General features: G+C 37.9%; 1 protein-coding gene across 4 annotated transcripts in view; it reads right to left on the minus strand.

Annotated features, from left to right (window-relative positions):
- Positions 1–19,747, minus strand: part of CHIC2 (cysteine rich hydrophobic domain 2) — a 56,471-nt gene that overhangs the window by 29,218 nt on the left and 7,506 nt on the right. Inside the window, exon 1 of one of the 4 annotated variants that reach the window (XM_036334095.1) lies at positions 2,790–3,013. The exons of 2 other annotated variants lie outside the window; for them this stretch is intronic. In XM_036334095.1, coding sequence (XP_036189988.1) covers positions 2,790–2,860 — 71 coding nt within the window. In that variant the 5' untranslated portion in view covers positions 2,861–3,013. Of the gene's footprint in view, positions 1–633; positions 842–2,789; positions 3,014–19,747 lie in introns of those variants that run through there. One more of the 4 variants, XM_036334121.1, reaches the window with a different exon arrangement.

A 19,747-nucleotide genomic window follows, 5' to 3' on the forward strand; every position in this document is an offset into this window, starting at 1 on the left:
CTGTAAAAAATCAATAAAATATATTTTTAAAAAAAAACTATGAACAAATTCCTATGCACACTGCACATATCTTATTTTGAAGTAAAAAAACAAAACGGGAACAAATACAATATTTGTATTTGCATGTGGTCCGCGGGCCGTAGTTTGAGGACCCCTGCTTTAAACAATAAAAAAATAAAAATAAAAATAATAAAAAAAGAAAATGCCGCTGTTAGTGGCCTTAGAGTCTAGTCTCCCAAACAAATTCCAACAGCAATTTGCTTTCCCTTTTTAAAATTTCTAAACAATATTCAAGTGAAATACTTCATGACTACAGGCAGAATGGGCAAAGATAATCAGGTACCCTTTCCTCATCTCCATTTGAAATATAGTACTCTGCTGCAGGGGTATTTAAATGTTTGGTGTCAGTATCTCTTTGCTTTTTTAAATCCTTGAGGACCTCAATGACCTTTCAAATGTATGCGGTTTATATTTATTGATATTTTGGATTAGATATTAAAATTAAGACATCTGAAACATTTTAAAATTTTATCATAAATTTTATATAGCCCATTATATGCTAACAAAAATAACACTTTTATGCAAAATACCTGTTTTTCAACACAAAAATCTTTAGTGAGGAACGTATCTTACATTTTCACGTATCTTTTTAACATCTGACAATGGAACAGAGCTGGATTCTCACATCTTTCTGCATTCAATCGGTGATATGCTCTTTGGTTGATGTTGATGAAGAAAATTGGGCCTTGCCAGATATGTCATTTAAAATTATATTTATTGCCGTAACCGGTTTGGCTCAGTGGATAGAGCGTCGGCTTGTGGACTGAAGGGTCCCAGGTTCGATTCCGGTCAAGGACATGTACCTTGGTTGTGGGCATATCCCCAGTGGGGGGTGTGCAGGAGGCAGCTGGTAGATGTGTCTCTCTCATCGATGTTTCTGACTCTCTATCCCTCTCCCTTCCTCTCTGTAAAAAATCAATAAAATATATTAAAAAAATAAAAATAAAAATAAATAAAATTATATTTACTATACCAAAACCTGACAGATGGCAGTCTCTTATGGTTCTGCAAAGAGGGAGCTAAAAGTCTATCAATGAACTTTTAATACTCTGCTAAATTTAAAATCTATTGGCATATATTTTGAGTGAATTTTTTTTTACCCAGACCTGATTTTGTAACTTCATTCATTAATCAAATGCTGACATACTTTATTTTATAATATAGGGATCATCATATTCATTAATATGATCACTGATCTCATCAGAAAGGTCTTTACGTATTGGGAAGCTGTCCAGCTCACATTGGCAGATACAAATTTTCCAAAATTCTAATTTTCCTCTGAAAAGTTGAAATTTTTATTGACAACAAATGCTATAAGTTGTTTTCCTTGAAATGACAGTCTTGCTTTATTTTTTAAAAAAAAGGGGGGACAGCGGGGGCTGAATGTTATTTAGCACTACATAAACACAAGAAAAAATAAGCTACCACCTATACCTTAAAAACTGACTTCAAACCCTATTAATAGATGGCTTTTTCCCCTCGCTTTGAGTGTTACTAGTGAACATAAACAATGGCTATGAAGTGTAATAGGTATCCTTGGTATATAAAAGCAATAAAAGGCGGAAGAAGGAAAAATGCAGGGAAAGTGGATTAAGAGAAGAAGGAAAGAGGGAGATAAGAAAAAAAAAGAAAGTTTGGATTGGCCAACTGCTACCAACAACTGTTTTATTTATTATCCAATACCTATTAATTGCCAGTCTCTTAGTATGAAAGAAAATGACGTGCTATAAATACATCTATTATTATTGCCTAAAAGACCTTTTCTTGAATCATGGCTAAAATACTCATGACCTTGGAATTGATAAAATACATAAACTATTTTCAAAGAATGACAATATGCCAGGGATAAAAATACATTGAACTTAACATATTTTACTCTTACCTATTACAATTTACAAGTCTACTTAGTATTCCCAGAAAAGAGAAGTCTTTGAAATCACAACTATTAAACACCTTTTATGTAACATCTCATGATCACAAGGTCCTACAAAAAAAGACTTATCTCACTTTTTAAAAAAATTTTTAAAGAAAGCATGCACAAGTCAAATTTTTTACTTTTATATAACTTGAGGTAATTTTGAAAGTTCATGTAATATACCTGGTAAAGCTTTGCAAAGGGACTGTAACTTCACACCAAAATCTAAGTGGCATTTTGAAACAGGCTTGTTTTACCCATATTCTACCTACTGCCATTTCACAGTCACCTGGTTCCTACAATCTGTAGCCATAACTCAAAGTGTAAGCCACTCCAATCTGATCCCCTGCACTCTCATCTTCATCCAATTCAGAATCTCCCCTTCCTGATAGATCCTTCCTCTTCCAAACTCCTTTTAAGATTTAATCTGTTTTATCTCCTACCTAGTTACCTCCTTGTATCTCTTAAAAATTCTTCCTTCACTTTAACCAAAAAAATCTTGTTGAAATGACACTTTCCTTAGAAATCCTCAATTATAGCTCATTCCCTGGAGTCTATCTTCCAGACTCTTATCTCCCACGTTACCATAATACTTGATTATATTCTCTTGTACATCTTTATCATATTTTATTATAATTATGTTAACAAGCCTAACTTCCAACTCTGATAAACACTGAGTTATTTATGGGTAGGTATGGTACCATAATTATCTTTATACCTCAAATATATGGCCCAATGCCAGACATAAATATTCAATATTTGCTGAATCAATCAATCAATTTTCAAATCAGAAAAACATGTCCAATTTCACTACCTCCTCATTGTAGTCTTCCACACCACTGTTTCTCTTCCTCTAATGCCCATGAATCCTGATTTATACCACATTGTTCCAAGTCCCAACTGTCATTGTCAGACTTCCAGGTCACTCTGTGTTGGGGGCCCACAAGACCAACCTCAGGTTCAATGACTGATTAGACTCACAGGACTCGGCATATAGTTGCACTCACAGCTAGATAGATTTATTACAGCAAAAGGAGACAAAGCAAAAGGAAAATACACATGGAGTGATAGACACAGACTGGGGGGGTGGGGGGGAAGCCTGGGGGAGAGGTCAATGGGAGGGGGGGGAAGAGACTTATATAATACTTTTAACAATAAATGAATAAATAACAACAAAAATACATTACAGATTTAAAAAAAAAAAAAGACACTGTGGTGAAGTACAGAGAAAACCAGAAGCAAGCTTGCAAGAGTCTCTTCTCAGTGAAGACACATAGGATGTGCTTAATTCCTCCACTACAGTAAACCCTCAATTTTGTAGACCTAGGTTTAACGAACTTCAGACTTAATGAACAAAATTTCTGGTCTATATGTCATATGTGGAAATTAACACCCTGTTAATTTTAAAATTCTCTTAACAAGTTTTGTTTATAATTAACAGGTTATTTTTTTGTTATTGCTTCACTGTTATTTTTAATAAATGTTAGTAAATAGGTCATATGTTGGAAAAAACACTGTAGTAATTTCGCCAACATAAATATTACATAGTCTACATGTAAAATCCAAGAGTCATAAACAATGTTGGGTGAATGATTAGCACGTGATCACATCACATTTCACACGGTAATTGGTTCTGTCGCGTGCTGTGACTTCTGTAGCAGTTTCAACTCATGTAGGCTTATGTTCCCAAGTGTGCTAAGCCAGGCCCCAGCCATGTGCATCTTTTTACTCACTGTGACTAGTGAATGTACATTTACTAGTCCTATTCAGTATACATTGAAAATTACAGTAATATACATAGAAAACTTTTCTGTGAAATTAAACTTTTCATACATACTTAATTTTAATTACACAAACCTGTTTACATAAGTAAAAACACATTAAAAAAAAACACGTAAAAAACAAAACAAAACAAAAAAACCACATGAACCAACTAACTTATCAATTTTTAACATACACAATTCAGAAAACCTACTTTATTATATAACTAGTAGCCCAGTGCACAAAAATTTGTGCGGGGGTTGGGGGGAGTCCCTCAGTTATTAAACATTTATCAGCACAACACTGACCACATTGGTGGTGGAGGTCTTGTCAGAATGTATTATATTATGCAGATGAAAATCTATTTAAACAGATTTGATGTAGATATTTTCAAAGATGGAAGAATTGTCCCTGTAACTGTCATCATTGCAAAGTTTTCAGTCCCCCTATGGATTGCTGGATATAATAGGTCATGCGCTGTCCCTGTCCTTTGTAGCCTTTGTTACCTTAAAGACTCTAGTTTTCCATTTATATGTTTAAGTACCAACCTTACCGGCTTAAAAATGTAAGCTTTTAACACTGTTCCCTCTGTTCTGTATTCTTCCGATGAAAAGTGGAGTTGGATTGCAGCACAGGAGAGAAATTCAGAAGGGGAATATGGAAGTAATGACTGCAGTAGGAGAAGAGGGAACCTATTTCCCTGGCCACAGGCGCTGGCAGCTTCTCCGGGTGGCTGCAGCCTGGGACCTCGGGCGGGTGGCTTGTCCGTCCCCTGGGCTGCAGCTAGCCGCAGGCGCTGGCACCTGGACCAAAGGTGGGTGGCTTCTTCTTCTGTGCTTCCAGGGAGGGCAGTCAGTTATGTGTATATGTGTGTGCATGCAAACATAGGCATGTACACGTGTGTATGTGGAAATCTGCTGAGCAAGTCAAAACCATAGAAGAGTTGCCCCCTATCGCTTGAATCTTCCAGAGATATCCCCCACTTTTTTATTCTATCACTACTGGAGAGTCAGTATTTCCAGCCAGCCAGCCAGTGACTCCCTCAGTGTCTATTTCTGATTTCTTCTTTCCCTGTCTGTCTTCCAACCCCTAATCATATTTCCACCTGGATGCATCATTTTTACTCCCAATATGCTGTATAGAGAAGTAGTCAGGATGCTGCCTTCCCATGAATAGAACTCAGTAACAAACCAATTGCATTTTAGTTGGGCAATGCCCCTACCCACCCTTCAAATCCCTTCCACCATGCATTTCTGTTTCCCTTTTTGTTTGTTGGATTGTTCTGCTGCTCCTTCTCCTCACCCCACCACCCTTGGATCGCAATGTAAAATTCTTTTACCATGTCAAGAAATTATTAAAAATACAGGTACTTTGAAAAAAAAAAAATACAGGTACTTCTCCGAACACCGGCAGGGGTGAGGGTGGGGGGGGCACGGAAGAGGCGGCTGCTGGCGGCCACCTCTTCCCTGCCCCGCCCATCTTCTCCGATCACCGGCCAGGGGGCGGGCAAAGGCGGCCCTTTGCCCTGCCACCCGGCTCTTGCCTGCCGCCTGGGTTTCCGATCACCATCAGCAGCAGGCAGCTTCTTCCGTCCTTCCCCTTTCGCCTCCCAGCATTGCTCCTACATATGCAAATTAACTGCAATCTTTGTTGGTGGTTAACCGCCATCGTTGTTGGCAGTTAATTTGCATATCGCCCTGATTAGCCAATGGGAAGCATAGCGAAGGTACAGTCAATTACCATGTTTGTCTATTATTAGATAGGACTAGAGGCCCAGTGCACAAAAATTTGTGCACTCAGGGGTAGGGGGTCCCTCAGCTCAGCCTGTGCCCTCTCGCAGTCTGGGACCCCTCGGGGGTTACCACTTGCTGGCTTAGGCCTGCTTCCCAGGGGATTGGGCCTAAAATGGCAATCAGACATCCCTCTGGCAGCCCGGCAGCCCTTGGGGGATGCCCACTTGCCAGCAGGAAGCACACCTAAGCTGCAGTCAAACATCCTTAGCGCTGCTAAGGAGGCAGGAGAGGCTCCCACCACCACCGCTGTACTGGCAGCCATCAGCCTGGCTTGTGGCTGAGCAGAGCTCCCCATGTGGGAACGCCCTGACCACCAGAGGGCAGCTCCTGCATTGAGCGTCTGCCCCGCGGTGGTTAGTGTGTGTCATAGTGACCAGTCATTCCCAGTCTTTCTGCTGTTAGGGTCAGTTTGCATATTACCCTTTTACTATATAGAATAGAGGCCTGGTGCACGGGTGGGGCCGGCTGGTTTGCCCTGAAGGGTGTCCCGGATCAGGGTGGGGGTCCCGCTTGGGTGCCTGGCCAGCCTGGATGAGGGGATGATGGCTGTTTGCAGCTGGTGGCACCCCCTTCAGAGTGGGGGTCCCCACTGGGGTGTCTGGCCAGCCTGGATGAGGGGATGATGGCTGTCTGCAGCTGGTCACACCCCCTTCAGGGTGGGGGTCCCCACTGGGGTGCCTGGCCAGTCTGGGTGAGGGGCTGAGGGCCGTTTTCAGGCTGGCGGGTGACTGAAGCTCCCAACCTCTCCTTTTTTTCTTTTTTTCTTTTATTCTGGGATTTATTTACCTTCTATGGCTGTCACTGGAGCTGAGAGCCGGCTTTAGCTCTGAGGCTGGCTCCAGCTTGAGGCCTCGGCTGCTGAAAGCAGGAATCTAGGGTTTGTTTGGGTTCTATAACTGCAACATTGTTTCGGTCCTGCTCGCTCCAGCTCTGATGGCTGAAAGCAGATATCTGGGTTTTGTTTAGCTTCTAGAATTGCAACATTGTTTCTTTGAGTGCAGCTCAGAGGCCGGCAAGGCAGGCAGGGAACCTTGGCTTCCTCCATCACTGGAGCAAGCAAGCCTCCTGTTCTCTTCAGCTGCCTGGCTGCCGGCCGCCATCTTGGTTGGCAGTTAATTTGCATATCGCCCTGATTAGCCCATGGGAAGCGTGTCAGAGGTACGGTTAATTACCATGTTTGTCTATTATTAAATAGGATGGGCTTTTGGCTTTAAAGGATATCCCCTTGTCCAAATTAGTCCATTATCTTAAGGTTTTACACTAACTAGCTTTGACAATATGTATACAATGTTGTCTACCCAGAAAGCTCATTACTCAGTGTTTTGGTCACATGGGCACCCTCTCCTTAGCATGTAACAAAATTCCAGACTCCCAGAAAGAAACCACGTGTTCAATATACACCACACTGTACAGGTTAGGCATAGTGAGCCATTCTTATAAATTATGGGAATACTGAGAACTCTCCCAAATTCCAAGTTCCCAGACATAAGCCAAGAGCCAACACTGCAAGCAAGCCTTTCTAAGAATAGCAGTCTCAAGCCTGCTATGTTAAAACTCTTTCTGCCCACCTTCACACTCTAAGGACATAGACATCCATGTCAGTTTTTGTGTCTATCATGACTCTTATCTTCATTCTAATTAGTTCAATATTCAGCACCAGAACTAAGTGGTCACCTGACTTCACCTATTCTGAGGAAATTCACCTCTATTTAATTCAGCAACCTATTTCATTGTGAAATAGTCTGTATATTGTCATCACTTGGAACTGTATCTAAAATTCTGAACTGTAAAATTCCCCTTACCACTACCATCAAACATTTCATTTCTCCCACCCTTATTAAATTTGTTTTTTCATCTCTGGCTGTATCCTACTGCTTACCACTCCTCCTTGCTTTTCCACTCTATACCAGCTCCCTTCTGACTCCCTTCCTTCCTGTCTGCCAAAACTATAGAATCGTTTTGACCATACTCCAACAAACACCCTTTATCTTCTGTATCTCCAGAATGTCTCATCAATCCAATTCAATTGAAATTTCTACTTTCTTTAATTCCCATTGCCTGAAGCTACAAGAGAAAAATCACATATTATAAATATATTATCTAACTTCAGTTAGGTTGACATTATAATAACCTTTATTCATTCCTAATCAACTCCTTTTTCCATACTCCACAGTTGTTGTTCCTCTATTGCTCAATCTTATCCTCACACCTCACATTTTTTTGCAGATAACCATAGTCCTTAATTCCAGTCAGAAAAAAAGACCATTGAACATAATCTACTTTGCCTTCTCACCCTTTCATTTTTTAGATTTACCTATGTCTTCAGTATCTTTACCATCTTTCTGAATGGAGGCAAGTCAAAGCTAGCCATTTACTCCTAGTTGCAACTCCTCCAGTCTCCTCTGCAATCCACTGAATTTCTCCCTTATACATAGCCTACAAGCCTGCATAAGTCTACCAAGCCTGAGAATCTGAACACCTATTTTCTTCTCCCTTAAATATATAATGGCAACTGTCTCTTTGCCTTCCTCATCCAATGTCCTGAAAAAGTCCTCTACATTCATTATCTTTATCTCACCTCCCATTCATTATTCAAACTACTAGTCAGGCTTAAATCAACATTACTGATGAGTTTGCTCTCAACAACTGAAAACAGTTCTTTTCAGCAAGTTCTCCTTCATACACCATGCTTTCTCCTAACAAAGAGCTTGAGTATCAGAGTGGGGAATATCTTACAGACATCGAAAACAGCAGCTCCTCTGTTACGTGTTTCATTTCTGCTAAAGCCTTTTTTTAAGATTCTAGGTCAACCAAAGTAATACTGTCAGATAAAGTTTATAAGACCATCTTATTTTATTAAATGGGTAAGAAAAACCACACTTCATGTTTCTTAATATTAGCTACAAAATGTTACCTTTAATGATTTTAATATGGCATAAGTTACTTAGTTTTCATAATACTTTGTTCCGTTTGGGGGGGGGGGTGTTTTTTAAGTTTGGCAAGAGGTGGGGTTTGTTAGCAATGAAAATGAGATACATGTTTCAGCTTAACTTGACAGCATCATATCCATTATGCACCTTTAAGTTTAATGTTTTTAAATCTGGTAAAAAGAATTTAGTTTTTTTTAAGTCAAAGTACAATTAGCCCTGGACAGAATTGGAAAGGCCAAGTTTCATCCTTAAAATGATGATTTGATATGCTTGAAAGAGCAATGGAGTAGGAAGCTGAACTCCCTTCAAACCTAATAATCTAACATTAACCCAAAAGGCTGGAAGTAGCATTTAATTTTGAAAAATGTGATTCAAGGTGGCATCTTAATTCAGTTATCTCCAAAGACTAGTAAGTAAATAAAACAAAATAAGGGTTTATGTTGGTAAGAAAATCTTAGGATGAAAAATATTATGCCCTGTCAGTGAAACTATAAATTATTTAAACCATTCCAAAATTCAATTTGGCATTAATAATATTTATACCTTTTTCACAGTTAATTTCTCTTTTAGGAATCTAACCAATAATCTGGAATGTAAATAAAATATATGCATAAACAAATTCCCTATCAATTCCCTGAAATGATAAACATCATGTGAGTTAATTATGTATCTCAATAAAACAGAATATTAGACAATTATTAAAAATAAAGTTTGGCCGAAACCGGTTTGGCTCAGTGGATAGAGCATCGGCCTGTGGACTGAAAGGTCCCAGGTTCGATTCCGGTCAAGGGCATGTACCTGGGTTGTGGGCACATCCCCAGTAGGAGATGTGCAGGAGGCAGCTGATCAGTGTTTCTCTCCCATCGATGTTTCTAGCTCTCTATCTCTCTCCCTTCCTCTCTGTAAAAAATCAATAAAATATATTTTAAAAAAAATAAAAAATAAAGTTTGCAAATAAGATGGAAAGTACATATAATATATTGTTAAATAAAAAGAAAATACAAAAGAGTGCATAAATCATTCTCTCAATTGTAAACCTCCGGCCAGTGTGGCTCAGTTGGTTGGAGCGTTGTCCCGTACACAGAAAGGTCTCAGGTTTGATTCCCAATAACAGCACACACCCAGGTGTTAGGTTTGATGGATGTTTTTCTTTCTTTCCTTCCTCTCCCCTCCCAGGAGGTCATGGTTCGATTTCCAGTCAGGGCACATGGCCAGGTTGCAGATTGCAGGCTTGATCCCTAGTAGGGAGCATGTAGGAGGCAACTAATTGATAATTCCCTCTCATCATTAATGTTTCTCTCTCTCTTCCCTTTCCCTTCCTCTCTGAAATCAATTTCTCTCTCTCCCTCTCCCTTCCACTCTGAAATCAATAAAAATATATTAAAAGATAAAATCAGTAAAACATATCCTCGGATGAAGATTTTAAAAAAACTTACAAAATTATAATCTTCAAGGATACAATTAGATAGTAGGTAGTCTATAAAAAATATTCATACCCTTTAGTAATTCTCATTCTAAAAATGTATCAGAAGGAAATAATTACAGTGGCACAGATATGTTAATGAAGAATCAAGTATTCTGCAGTGTTATTTTGGTAAGGGAGTATTAAAGACATTTTATTTCATTTGTTTTCTTAAAGTAGTATGTTTTTCCAGCAGATGTATAGTAAGTAGTTGCTAAGTAAATACTTTAAATGTGTTTTTATAGTATACATCATAACTTTTTTTCTATTTGAATGTTTTAGTTGGTATTAACTAGGTATTTTATTGTAAGTAAATAGGGAGTCTTGGGTTCACCAATCATTTTCCTGAATGCATTTCAACCTTTTCTGTAGTTCAAGCCCAGTCCTTTTTACTTGCATTTTTATTTCTTCTATGTTCCTTATATGCTTCATATTATTGTGTTAGGATTCACTAATGCATCGTTATTTTGAATTAAAATATATTTTGAATTAAGGGTGAATTTTACCTTTTAAATGCAGACCTGCAAGAATCTGTTTCAATGTGTTTTATTCTGTGATTATTTTTCTTACCTTCTAAATGTTGATGTTATTTAAACAGTGGTTTTTAAAACAACAGAAATGTACTACAGTTGTATTAATCATAATACATCAATATGAAAGAATACTATACAGTTCAAAACAATGTGAAGTATAGAATAACTGTTACTCTGAGTGCCTGACTAGCAGCTAGCTCCCTATGCTCTAGCAAATTAAAAAACAAATGGGCATCTGCTTTAAGAACAGCTAATCCGCCCTAGCCAGCTTGGCTCAGTGGATAGAGCATCAGCCTGTGGACTGAAGGATCCCAGGATCGATTCCGGCCAAGGGCACATGCCTGGGTTGCGGGCTCCATCCCCAGTGTGGGGTGTGCAGGAGGCAGCCAATCAATGATTCTCTCTCATCATTGATGTTTCTATCTCTCTCCTTCTCCCTTCCTCTCTGAAATCAATAAAGAAATATATTTAAAAACAAAACAAAAACAACTAATCCCTGGGCTGGCTAGCAGCATATGGGATGGCAGGGTCCAACAGACCTATCCAACTTGCACATTAGCTAACTCAATCTGACATTCTTTCTTGAGTTATCTGGAAGTAAGAAACAATTGTTGGTCACATGAAATTTAATTGAAGCCAAGATACTGTAAAGCCACAAATAAGTAGCAATTGAGATTAAGCTGAAGCCAACAGTAAGCAGAAACTACAAGATAGAGGGAAAAAGTGCTCTGCCAGTTTATGTTGCAACAGCAGAAGCTAGAACTGAGTCAGGTAAGTCACTCTGACAGACTACTAGACCAAGGAGCAAAGGACACACACTGCTGAGAAAAATGACAGAATAATTTCATCACCAGAGCTGTACTATATCCAAAACAATAATATTCCAGTCTCCTTGAAGCCTGGATGGCAAAACTTCCTGTCTTCCTTAGTCTCCATGAATTTTTACAATAAACTTCCACTGCTTAAGGCCCCTTGGGTGGTTCTATTGTTTGAAATCTAACAGACCCTAATATTTCATACTTTTAAAGAACCCACAATGATATTGGCTTATATTCCCAAAATGTTAAACAGAAAATGTAGAATACAAAACACTTTATAAGCATGGTCTCAATTATTTTAATAAAAATATTTATATACACAGAGAAAAACAGAAAAAGTTAATCCATCAAAATGTTAACAGTGGTTAACCCTAGCCAATATTACGGGTGATACTGCATTTTTAACATTTTCATATTTTCTATAATAACATATATTATTATCTTAAGATAAAGATTTCTAGGGGAAAAATTTAATAAGGACTATGAATAAATACACCAAAATATTAAATGACCGTTGTCCCTTGGTGATTATAGACGGTTTATTTTCTGCTTCACTGGGAAGTACTACTTCCAAATTTTTAAATAATCATTATGTTTTTCATTATAATTAGGAAAAAGATTAAACCTGAAGGAAAGATAGAAAATTAAAGGGGTTTTCTTTTTAGTTTTAAGTCAGATTAAGGAAATATTTGTGCACAGTGGAACCTCCATTCTTGAACTTAATTCATTCCAGAAGGCTATTCAAAAACCAAGTCTTTTTTGTTTTTATTGTTAACCCTCATCCCATTGATATTTTTTCCCATTGATTTTTTATAAAGAGTGGAAGGGAGGAAGAGAGAGAGAAACATCAATGTGAGACACATCCATTGGCTGCCTCCACATGGGAGATCGAACCTGCAACCCAGGCACATGCCCTTGACCTGAACCAAACCCACGACCCTTCAGTTACAGGCCGATGCTCTAACCACTGAACATACTAGCCAGGGTCCAGATTATTTTTCCCATTAGAAATACTGTAAATTGAATTAATCTGTTCCAGATCCCCAAATGAATCCGTTTTAACCTTTCATATAATCGGTACATGTCTAATTTACTATTTAATCTATAAACACTTTAAAAACAAAAAGGACGTGAAATATTAATGACAATTTAATAAAAAAGAAATGTACAGTAAAAAATGTAATAAGCAGCAACAAAAGCAAAAATCATGAAAATATTGACAGCACAATTTCCTGAGATGTTAACATGAGGTTTAGTAGTAAACTGACTCATACTTGAGCATTCTCTCCTGTTTGTCACCTGAGAGACGTGTGACTGGTCATACAGGTTATCAGCATAAAAGGGTTGTCAGGTTGAGAAGCGAATTGTTTAGGATGGGAGACATTCTAGAACAGAGGTTTCACTGTAATTGACATGTCTAGGTTTCAAGATAATTCTACTTGTTCTAAAGTGTATTTTAGAGGTGTGTTAATTTTATCTTTTCATTTTTAAATTTATCTTTATTGTTTAAAGTATTATAGATGTCCCCATTTCCCCGCATTACCCCCCCCCCCCCGCTCCTGTCCCTCCCCAGGCCTTCACCGCACTATTGTCTGTGTCCATGGGTTATGCATAGTTCTTTGGTCAATCTCTTCCCGCCTCCCACCTTCCCTCTGAGATTGGTAAGGATTTTTAGAGTTTATTTCAATATGTATTAAGTATATTGTAAAGAATTTAGAAATTAAAGAGAAAAAAATCTAATTCCACAAAGTAGAATCTCAGAATCTGAGAGCTAAAAAGGGTCCTTGGTCTGAATATTGCATTTTAGATGAAGAAATTGATGCATAGTAGGCCAGTAACTTGGTTTTCATACCTAATATGTAGGATCAAGGCTAGAGCTTTACTCTTGAACCCAATAAAGCCCAGGGCAATTTCTACTATAAAACACTGCCTCTAATAACTTTCTCTGTAAGCATCGAAAATGTTTATCTCCTTGAACTAGAAACTTTATAGAGAAAATATTTGACAATTGAAGGAAAAAACTTTTTCCATCAAACAGAAATTATAAAATGAAGATTAATACATAACAAATACTAGGTGTACCGGTTAATAATGGCAGATTCTGTAATCAAAGAGAACACGATAATTTCAAGAGAAACCTCAAAAGTGCTTTATTCAAAGTAATGTCCATCGCTAGCTACACATGCCCCCATCTTTCAGGTAATTTGTGGATACTGTCCCGATAGAATGGTTTTGAGGCAAACCATTTAGAGACCCAATTTTCCACTTCTTCATACGTTTTGAAGTGCTGCTCAGAAAGTGTGTGTGCCGTTGATCGGAACAAGTGGTAATCTGAAGGAGCAAGGTCTGGTGAATACAGTGGGTGGGTTAATACTTCCCAGGCAAGATCTTTTAACATGTCTTTAACTGGTTTTGAAGTGATGGTGTGTTATCATAAAGCAAAATTACTTTGCCATGTCTTCTGGCCCATTTCTGGTCGTTTCATGGTCAAAGCGTGGTTCAAATTGATTGATTGTGGTCGGTTGCGATCAGTATTAGCGGTTTCACCTGGTTTTAGAAGTGCATAATACATCACACCTTCCTGATCCCGCCAAACGCAGAGCATTGTCTTCTTTCCGAAGCAATTTGGCCTTGCAGTCGATGTTGATGGTTGACCGGGATCAACCCATGATTTTGTGCATTTGGGATTCTCAAAATAAATCCACTTTTCATCGCCAGTCACAATTCGATGCAAAAAAAGACTTTCTTTCGTGCCGTTGAAGCAACATTTAACTGATGACTTTTCAGTTTTCCATTTGTCTTTCGTTCAGTTGATGTGGCACCATTTTCCTTCCTTTAAAATCTTTCCCCTTGCTTGTAAACGATCAGAAATTGTTTGCTGAGCAACATTTAATCTTTCTGCAAGTTGTTTTTGAGTTTGACATGCATCTTCATCCAATAATGCTTGTAATTGTTGGTCTTCAAACTTTTTCGGTTGACCTGGACATTCTTTGTCTTTCACATCGAAATTATCACTTTTAAAGCATTTAAACCAGCCTTCACAAGTATCTTGAGATGGAGCATGTTCACCATAAGCTTCCCGAAGTATACGATAACTTTTTCTTCAAAATAAAGTAATAAATTAAAACTTCCCGCAAATGCTCTTTTTTGGCATGAAATTCGACATTTTTAAGCGTAAAAATATCTATGATGTTAACACCTTCAGCAAATTTGACATGAAGTTTTGAAGCTTGCTGTCAATACAACAAAATAGCATACATATCAAATCGCATATATATTAACATATGTGTAACTCCATCTATTGAAAAAAAATCCATATTAACCGGTACACCTAGTACATTGTCATATGGATCTAGAAAAAAATATTTTTGAGCTTTTCACATTGGTACCTAAAATCCCAACATACATAGGATTTTGTTATGTGTTGACAAATAATACAAATAATACAAACATAAGTTTGTTGCTTTCAATCCTTGAATTTTTTTAAAAAGCATTTAAGCAAACAGATTCTGGAGGCAGACTATCTGGAATGTAATCTCGACACTGCCATTCAGTAGATGTATCACTTTGAGCAAGTTAGCTACCTTTTCTGAGCCTCAGTTTCCTTATTTATACACGAGGGATAATACTTGGCCTAACTCATTAAATGAGTACATATATAAAGCACCAACAGTGCATGTCATAAACCCTAGCTATATATATAAAAGGCTATGTGTACCTCTGCCCATCCAACCAGTACCTATGATGTGTACTGACCACCAGGGGGCAGACGCTCAATGCAGGAGTGCTGAGCTGCATTGACTTGGCAGCGGCGGCGGTTCTCGGGTGACACACCCCAAAACCAGAGAGGAGGGAGCTCAATTCCTCACGGGGCCGCGCAATTCCACCTTTGGACATGGGTTATGTTGCTGCTGGGGTACTGTCAGCCCCGAATCTGGTTTACTGCACACTTGTGTTTATGTTCCACACCCTGTATGATAGCAACTTTGCAGAGTGCCCTCTCATACTCCCACTCCGGGACCTCTCTGGGGATGTTGGAGAGCTGGTTTTGGCCTGATCCCTGCAGACCAGGCCAAGGGACCTCACCTGTCGGAGGGACCCCCGCTCACTCTGCAGATGCCAGGGAGGGACCATGGGAGGTTGGCTCCGGGGCATGTCTGGCCCATCTTGCCCAGTCTACCCCGCCAGCCACCTTCTAATTAATTTCCTTTCAATGCGCATAAATCCGTGCACCAGGTCACTAGTATGTTATAACTGCTTTTATAAAATAACGTAAATGTTTGCTGTGTTTTTATTATGGTTATTATACTTCTAATAAAGTGGGCAATATTATCATTTAATATCCACTATGGATAACTGGATAAATTAGAGAATGTCTAGATCTCAGTGACTTCATAAACATCATCTTCAAATCGTTTAGCCAATGATCAAATTGGCTAATGATAACTGTCAAAGATTTTTCCAACTTTTTGCCAAGCTCTTCAAGTTCAGGGGGTAGTGTACAGGAAACAAGGTACACAAAGAGGTGCTGGGTTCAGGAAAGCCAGGCAATAATAAAGCATTTGTAGTAAATATGGGCAAGCAACGTGGGTCAGCAATCCAGGCAGGTGAGACCAAGGTTGAAAAGCACAAAGCAGTTACTGTGGTGAGATAAAAGAGCAGCACAAGGGAGAGACAGAATGCTCAAATTCTAATCCACATATCAATTAAGTATATTGTTTTAGGAGAGGAAATCTCCTTTGTGGTTTTATTTGCTTCAGGTAAGACAACTGGCCTATCAGGGTCATAGATGGCCCAAAGGTCAAATACTATCCCAAAGTTCTCAAGAAAACATTAGCAAGGGTTTACTGGGCTGACATTTCATAGGTGGACAGCTGCTATAAAGCAGGAAGAAAGTTTTAAAACTTTATTCTTGTCAAATAATTTGAGAGTTTTTCTCTTTGCAAGTCTGTGCCTTTTATTAATTCCAACACACTCACATTCTGACAGAGGAAGCACTATGAAAAAAGAAAAAGGTAGCACAGAATAAAGAGTAGGTAGATAAGTTTTAATTTTTAAAAAAGAGGAAGACAGGACTCATTAAGAAGATAACTGAAAGATTTAAAGAAGATAAAGGAGCTGGCATTGGATATCTGATGGGAATATTCCAGAAAGGGAGTGCAAAAGCCCAAAGCTGGGGATGTGCCTGGAATAATTCAGGGAATGAAAAGGAGGCTAGTGTGTTTAGAGTCCAGTAAACAAATGAAAGAATAGTAGAAAGGAAATAAAAGAAGTAATGATGGTCCAGATCAGTTAGGGTCTTATAGGCCACACTAAAAGGGACTTTAACTCTGAAGAGGGGGAGTCTTGGGGAGGCTTAATACAGAACAGACATGATCTGATCTATATTTTTAAAGGATCACTGTGGTAAATGTATTGCAAAGGTTGAGAAAAGGTGGAAGCAGGGAGAAGAAAAGTATTAACTGTGAGGCACAAAAGAGACAATGACAACTCATACCAGCAGTAGAGATGGTAAAAAGTGGCTGAATTTTGAATATACTAGTATTTTGAAGATAGAGTCAATGGATTAATTTCTTTATAGACTGAATGCAATGAAAAAGAAAGAGGGGACATTAAAGATGTGTTAAATATTTTTTAATCTAAGCAAGCAGGATGCCAGATCTGCCATCAACTGAGAATGGAAAGGCTGCAGGTGAAGCTGATTGGGGGAGGTGGGGGGGGGGGGGATTGTTATGAATTCAGTTGTGAATATTTAGGATTCTGAGACATTCAACCTGTATAAAACCATAAACTCACCAAATTTTATCTTTCTATGTAGATGACAAGACCTAAGAACATATAAACTAGAAATTTCAGATTCACACTGAACACATGGGTTTTACACATGGCAACAGCACTTGTTTCCTAATGTTGAACTCTGATTCTCAGTGGAATCAGCTTGTTACCTATTTTGGAAGATGAAGTTATAACTAGAATTAAAATTCTTTAAACTTAAAAATCATGCTTTAAATGAATCTGGCTGCCTTAATATACATCTGAATATCAATGTAGCTCAAGGAGGAAGGGCTAGAACTGAAAGTGTACTATGTTTATCCAAAAGATATAGAACCCCTAGAGTTGGACACATACATATTAGTCTCAGAATAAGTCTAAAAATTTTAACTGTGTGAACGTTTAAATTCTGAACGTTTGGGTTCATCTGGCTCTGTGAAAGTACATGGACTAATGAAATCAAAGATTTAATTTAAATCATGTAGTACATTCACACTATCATAAATTTCATCATTATACAGTTCTATAATATACTAGCATTAGTTTTACTAATATTCAATCAAAATTTTATTGTCAAGTATTGATAGATGATTACATATGTTGCTAAACAGTGAAGTTATATAAATGCATACTGATTAAACTTCATGGTATTAATTTCTGATAATATAAGGATTCAACTAATCCAACTCAACTATTTTACTTTTTTAATTTTATTTTTCAAACAGTTGACATTTAATATTATTTTATATTATTTTCGGGTATACAGCCTAGTGGTTAGACAATTATATAATTTACAAAGTGATCCCCCGATATTTTAAGTACCCACCTGGCACCATACATAGTTATTACAATATTATTGGCTATATTCCCTATTCTGTACTTTACATTCCTGTGACGATTCTCTAACTACCAATTTGTACTTCCTTTTCACCCAGGCCCCCAACCCCACTTCCCTCTGGCAACCATCAGATTGTTGTCTGCATCTATGAGTCTGTTTCTCTTTTGTTTGTCACTTTACTTTGTTCTTTAGATTCCACATATGCGATCAAGTGAAATCATGTGCTGTTTGTCTTTCTCTGTCTGACTTATTTTAATTAGTATAATACCCACTAGATCTATCCATGTTGTCACAAATGGAAAGATTTCATACTTTATGGTCAAGTAATATTCCACTACTGTATATATATGTACAACTTTTTTTATCCACTTGTATACTAATAGGCACTTGGGCCAACTCAACTACTTTAAATCATACATACCTGACCCCCTCAAAAAAAGACTTTGTGTACCTAATTTATACATATTTTAGAATATTCTTTAAACTTATATAAATCTTATGAACTATACAATGATGATAAATTATGTTCATTTAAGGATATATGGTTGAACTGGTTTATACTATAAACTACCAAAAATATCAATTTCAAGTAAAGTTTATAACTGAATAGTTTAGAAAGGGCAGAGAAAAAAGGCTGGATACATAGGAACTCATTCACTAAACTAACCAAGGACTCTACTAGTATTGTATCTACAATGCAAAATCAAAGAGAATAAACAGGGACCTCTTGCAGGAAGCATATATTTATATGCAGACTTGTCAAATTAAATATACACACACTCACTTCTTATCAATCAAAAAACAATGATAAGTTACTCCAAAATCCAACCAACTCTACCCTAAATAAACTTCATTTACTAGGTGGTAGGATGGAAAAAGGCTTAAGAGGAAAAAAAAATTTTTTCCAAGACTTTGTGAAAAAATTTTAGCCCTTATATACAAAATTCAGTTTTAAGTGTAAAGATGTAAAACACAATCTTTTCCTCCAATCTAATAAACAGATCACTGTCAAACACAACACACCTTGCAGCTAAAGGCTACCACTTTACAAAGGTCCTCATTCCAAAATCTATGATCTTGTGGGAAAGCCTCACTTCACTTCCGGCACATGCAGATCTCTTGGCCTACTAGCTGCCCTGAGGCAGCAGAACAGGAAATGCAGGTATGTCATCAAGACAGTCTTCAATCAACAGTAAGGGCAGCCACAGTTCTTTGACCTCAACCTCCACAATGTCAAAATAAAACAAACAAAAAACACAACTGAGGAATGAGATAGCAAAATGGCCCTGCTACGTTTTTTCCACACCTCATAGGGAAGTTGTGAAATTTGATGGCTTTTAGAACTGTAATACCTCCTTTATGTAATAAAGACCATCACCCAACACATAGTCACTATCATGTCTCATCTAGACCAGTGGTGGGCAAACTTTTTGACTCAAGGGCCACAATGGGTTCTTAAACTGGTCCGGAGGGCTGGAACAAAAGCATGGATGGAGTGTTTGTGTGAACTAATATAAATTCAAAGTAAACATCATTACATAAAAGGGTTCGGTCTTTTTTTTTTTTTTTTTTTTAGTTTTATTCATTTCAAACCGCCGTAGTTTGCCCACGGCTGATCTAGACTGTTCTAATAGCCCTACTCTCCCTAGTTTCAGTCTAATCCCTCTATAACCTTTTCTGGCCCCTACTAAGCCTACCAAACCTCATTCTCATTTCAAGGTGCTATCCCCTTGGTTCATTATATTCTAGCCACAATACAGAAGTAGCCGTTTAGTTTCTTAGGCAAGCCATGTTTATTTTGTTGTTCTCTAAGAGTCTTTCATCCCGCCAAAGCCGGTTTGGCTCAGCGGATAGAGCGTCGGCCT

Source organism: Myotis myotis, unplaced genomic scaffold (genome assembly GCF_014108235.1).
Source record: "Myotis myotis isolate mMyoMyo1 unplaced genomic scaffold, mMyoMyo1.p scaffold_m19_p_1, whole genome shotgun sequence".
Taxonomy (NCBI): Eukaryota; Metazoa; Chordata; class Mammalia; order Chiroptera; family Vespertilionidae; genus Myotis; species Myotis myotis.